We start from the raw sequence: 5,250 nt of genomic DNA, 5'->3' as shown, positions 1-5,250 counted from the left end.
TTATCTATAACATGGAGTCTAATCTCATTTCAGAAAAACACTCAATTACACTAATGTTGGATATGTGCCTCTTTGCTATACACAGCTATGCATTACATTACCCAGATCAGCAATTCAAAAAAGAAGTCTTTGATCTCTCAAGATCACAATTGGCCTCCCAGAATCCCCCAAAATTATTTGTCGAGGTTTTAGATGTCATGCAGTAAAGCCCACTGCTCTTCTCTCCTTAACATGTTAAAAGCATGGTCAACTTGCAGCCTCTGAGATGCTTTGTAAAGATGGTTGCCATGTTCTTGGCCTGGCTGTTGCAGAGTTATTTGATGCTGCTGTCCTCGATCGTTGTCTCTCATGTGTTGTCACCTGATGTGCACTCATAATAATTAATGAACATATTTACGAATTATAGCCAATAATCATCTAGTTAGCCTCTGTAAGGGAGCTCAAGCATATCATATTATATACTCATCCAGTTCCAAGAGTTCCTAATCTTTTAAATTAGTCAGTAAATATAATATGATTAGTTTAATGTAAGTTGTCTGGGTGACATTGTACTCAAGAACTTTAATTAAACCATAAAATAAGTTAAGATACTTGACAATCAGAACCAAAGCTGACTCGAAGGATCTGATCAGGTATCTCTGCTTCAACTTGTCTTTAAAAGGGAAAAATAAAATCTAAAAAAACTAAACAAAAATTGTACAGAGATTATTGAAAAAAAAAAAAAGAAACGAAAAAGAAAAAAGACTTCTGTTTAATGAAGTTTTACATGGTTGTCCGTCTCCAGTTCAGATGTTCTAGCTGCTGCTGTGTCTGGTCGAGAATCCGGCTTCTCTTTCACCACCCTCTCTGGCTTCTCTGCTGATTCTGGATAGTTTTTCTTCATCTTTGCCTGCTTCTTTGCCCGCAAACCTTTCATGACCTCTGCAACCCACAAAGAAAATTGGATTTCCATGTCAGATTAAGCACTAAACTAAGCACATACCTCAAAACTCTCTTCCCCAACAAATTTAAAAAAAAAAAAAAATGAAGTAAAACAAACCTTGAGTGGTGATGAGTCTATAAACTTGGCCAAGAACAAGAGTGTCTGTCGGCCGGAGAAGCTTAATCCTAGTCAAACGAACCTGCTGGTTTTTGCTGTTGTGGTTGTTGTCATTATTCTTAACCTGGCATTCTTCCTTGTCATTATTAGGACATAAGGTGGTGGAGATGAGAAGAGCAACATAGTGACCAGGATTCATCTTCATGATCTCATTAGCACTCACTGGCCAATAATATTTGTCCACTTTCCCACTTGGATGTTGTACCACTAATGTTGCTGCATCAATGGCTTGACAATTCCCCATCTCTCTCTCTCTCTCTCTCTCTCTCTCAAAGAATAAGAAGAAGAAGAAGAAACCTCTGAGAAAACAAGGAAGAAGACGAGATATGCACTGCCCTTCTTTATAGCCACTACCCACCAAGCTTTGCTATATGGGTAAATGCCCAGATGACATCCAGATTCTAAAGTCCAGGCCTTTTTAAGCTGCAACTTCTAAGCCAATTACAACCTGATCCCAAAAATAAAAAACATTAATAATTTGTGCTAATCACGGTTAAACAAACAAACAGTATGGTAAGGAGGGGTAGTTTGGGGATTAAGCTATATAGAGAGTGAGACGTGTTGGTCCCACGTGAGATGATGTGGTAAGCTTTGGTTGGTGGGCTGAAGAGACAAAAGGAAGTGGGGCCAGAAGTGATCATCGTCTCTGCCCTTCCAAATTTCGGATACGTTTTTACATTCTTTTGATCTATCAATCACCCTTCTGTAACGCTGTTCCGTTCCATCTAGCCTGCGAGACTGCCACGTCATCAGATTGCAAACATGGGAAAAAATTTTAAAAGAAAAAAATATATTCATAACCGCTAATCATTATGTAATCGTTTTAAAAAAATAATAAAATATAAAATTTATATGAAAAAAAATTAATTTTCTAATAATAAAATTTATTTTTTTTAAAACGATTATATAACGTTTATACGCTTTATAATTATACGTAGAATTATTCCTTTTAAACAAAAATAAGTTTTAAATCCATTCATTTTAAATAAAGAATTTTTTTAAAAAAATAAAAAAGGCAACGTAGAAGTAAATAAGAAAGAGGAGGTGGAAGAAGAAGAAAAAATAAATAAAATAAAAAGTTGAGGGGGGCGTAAAAGGGTGGTAAAAGGCGAATTGGAGAGACGTTTGATAAGCCTCACCGAATGACCGAGCCAACCACAATGAGCAGAAAAAGAGAAGAAAGCATGAAATTTGTGTGTAGAAAAGGGAAAGAAAGGAAGAAAGAAAGGTGAGACAGTGGCATTGGGTATTATGGTTAGGGGTGGGGCCCAATGCATGCATACATACGAAGAGCTTCCCTCGACACGTAATGAGTGCGTGTCGCGTGTGAATTCCTTTTGGGGTCCAAATGGCAAATGGCAAATGGCATTTATATTATATTATATAGATCAATTTGAATACAATTATATAAATTTATCGTGTTAAAATTTCAAATCTTAATATAATTCATTAATATAACAGATCGTATTGTGTTAATCCGTTTTGACTCGTTAGTAAATATTACGAAATAAGTTAACATGACCCGATTCGTTTCAATCTATTTATGTAAATAAGTTGAACAGATCCGAAATTAATCCGTTTAACCTAATTAAGTTTAGCATAATTTTATATATATTTTAAAATCATAATATCTATAAAAAAAATAAAAATAAAACTAACTACAAGTCTAAAATTACAATCCAAATAATAAAAATATCCAAATTAAAATCTCAACAATTTTACTTTTAGGTAAAAGAATATAATTATAATTTTAACTTTCTTAACGGGTTGATAACGAGCTAGCAATCGTGTCTTAACAGGTTAACTCGTTTTGACATAATTAAGTCTAAATCCATTATTGTCGTGTCATATTCATGTTGGGTTAACAAGTTATGATTATTGCCACTCCTAGCAAATGCAAAAGCCTCTTCTTTTTTAATAAAAAAAACTATTAAATTAAATTAGAGATGTGAATTAAAAGAAGATTTTATTTATAAAATTTAAAATTTTTATTTTTAAAATTAAATTATATATCAGCAATGTGGAATACAAAGGCCTTAACTTAAAAGAGCACTACTCATAAAAGAATGCGCTGGAATGGGATGGGATGTACGAAAATTTCTTTGCAAGTCTTGAAGGGAAATGGGGGCAAAAAAAATAAAGAAACGGACAACCAACCATAGATTCAAGCCCACGTTCCTTGCCTTAAAGCCGAGGAAGAGACTGCAAAAAGTAATTTAATTTGATCCAACAAATAGATGGATTGATTGTGGCATTAAGACACAACTAGTAGAAAGATTGCCTCCTAAAAGATGTCTTGATAGATTTTTATGAAAAAATAAATTCTAAATATTTCATTCTAAAAATAATAATAGATAAATATTATTCATAGAAATATTATCATCATAAATCTGAAACTAATATTAAATTGTGTTTTTAGAATTTTATTTTTACGTGCATGTAGCAAAGTATCATGATCTAGTTTTATATATAGTTATGTTTTCTGAATTCTTAAACCTTTTGTTTATTTTACATAAATGTGTTACGCGATAGAAAAATTGGCCCTCTAAAAAGAAATTGTTTATTCTGCAACTAAATAGAGTAATGTTTTCTAATTAAAACCTGATAGAAAGTTGTTCCGCCTCGTTCACTTTCACAAAAGAAATCATTACTATTTTTTCAAATTTTCATACAAAATAAAATAAATAATTTAATTTTTTTAAATTTTAAAACAAAAATAATATTAAAAAATATGGTGTATGGAATGATGAGTAGTAAATCTCAATTAAAAATGATAGGATAACAAAATCCTATAATTTTTTTTTATAAAGGGGATGGAGGGTTCGAATCCAAGTTTTCCATTTGGAGAACCGAACTATCTTGGCAAAATCCTATCATTTTAACTAACTTATACTTGCAAAATATATTATTTATTTGGGAAGAAAATTTAATTCCATTTTGGCATCATATCAGTTTATTCCTAGCTTTTATATTGAGTCAACAACGTTGGAAGATATTTAATACAATCCCAAAAATTAAAATAATTCAGTTAGAGCAGCACTATTTTGCTCAGAAAAAAAAATATAAAAAAAATTATCGATATGCAAACATAAATTCAAGTAGTATTACAGTCACACAAATATTTTATAAAAATAAACTTACAATTTGTCGTAGATTCATGTCTACTTTATAATCTAATGTATAACATAAATTCAAGTAGTATTACAGTCACACAAATATTTTATAAAAATAAACTTACAATTTGTCGTAGATTCATGTCTACTTTATAATTTATCGTATAACATCAAACCACGTCAGTTAACGAGTTTACTTTTATAAAAATTTTTTTATAGTTAAATCATTTCTCTATAAATTAGATATCGATGGCTTTTCCAAAAACTAACTTAATTTAGTCATGGTCCCCCAACTCTTTAAATTCCTATTATCTCATCCCTCCCCAATACAGAAGTTCCATATTAAGTGGTTCAAACTGAGAACACACAAATTGATACCAGATCAAGTGGTGGAGCCACCACATGCACTGTCCCATTTTCTAAGTTTGAATTTTCTTACTTAGGTCTTTGACATTTTATGACTGGAAAATAATTTGGTCCCACTTTTATCTGTGTCACACCACATGTCCAATCACACTAACTTAAGATCTTAGGTTGTATCAAAAAATAAATAAATGAAATCATAAATTTCTGAAACAATATCTTCCCCCTTTATATTTTATTTATTTTGAATTTGATCTCCCCAATTAAACCTTTTCATTTTAGTTTTTTTTTATTATTATTATTGATTATTTTACTTTATGTTCTGAAACAAAAGGACCTCCTAGATTTAACAAAAGAATGGCCAGCACATCCTTGCCCCATGTGAAATCAATCTAACCACATGCCAAATTGTACTTTTCAATATCTTGAAAGATTTGTCAGACTTTAATTTATTTTTCCCCTTAGCTGCAAGAAGTCATTTTGAAGTGGCTACCAGCATAAAGTAAGAGTTGTAAGCAACCAAATCCAGTGAGCATGGAAAGTTTCAATATCTATCTGGGAAACAGAGAGATGGATTCTGCTTCAACTGGAAGACAACAGCAGTAATTATTCAAGATCAATCAACTTTGACTCTTGTAGATCTTTCAATCTCGTAATGTATAAAGCTGGAATCTT

At 31.7% G+C, this 5,250-nt stretch overlaps 1 protein-coding gene across 1 annotated transcript; it reads right to left on the bottom strand.

Moving 5' to 3' along the window:
• On the bottom strand, window positions 1–1,773 carry LOC121235821. The gene is made up of 3 exons (XM_041132244.1): window positions 1,040–1,773; window positions 767–921; window positions 1–360 (listed from the first exon to the last, which is right to left on the bottom strand). The coding sequence occupies exons 1-3, from the start codon at window positions 1,341–1,343 to the stop codon at window positions 247–249; spliced, it is 573 nt and encodes a 190-aa protein (XP_040988178.1). The 5' UTR covers window positions 1,344–1,773; the 3' UTR covers window positions 1–246.
• Window positions 1,774–5,250: the final 3,477 nt, after the last annotated feature.

This window comes from Juglans microcarpa x Juglans regia, chromosome 6D (assembly GCF_004785595.1).
Source record: "Juglans microcarpa x Juglans regia isolate MS1-56 chromosome 6D, Jm3101_v1.0, whole genome shotgun sequence".
Classification (NCBI taxonomy): domain Eukaryota; kingdom Viridiplantae; phylum Streptophyta; class Magnoliopsida; order Fagales; family Juglandaceae; genus Juglans; species Juglans microcarpa x Juglans regia.
The sequence above is the reverse complement of the archived record's forward strand: the minus strand, read 5'-3'. Positions and strand labels throughout refer to the sequence as shown.

Excerpts from the sequence above, each read along its gene's own strand:
- LOC121235821 (XM_041132244.1), bottom strand. The coding sequence starts at position 1,343 with ATGGGGAATTGTCAAGCCATTGATGCAGCAACATTAGTGGTACAACAT. Across the intron at positions 922-1,039 it reads TAGACTCATCACCACTCAAG|AGGTCATGAAAGGTTTGCGG; the intron begins GTTTGTTTTACT and ends TGTGGGTTGCAG. Across the intron at positions 361-766 it reads AACTGGAGACGGACAACCAT|GTGACAACACATGAGAGACA; the intron begins GTAAAACTTCAT and ends AGTGCACATCAG.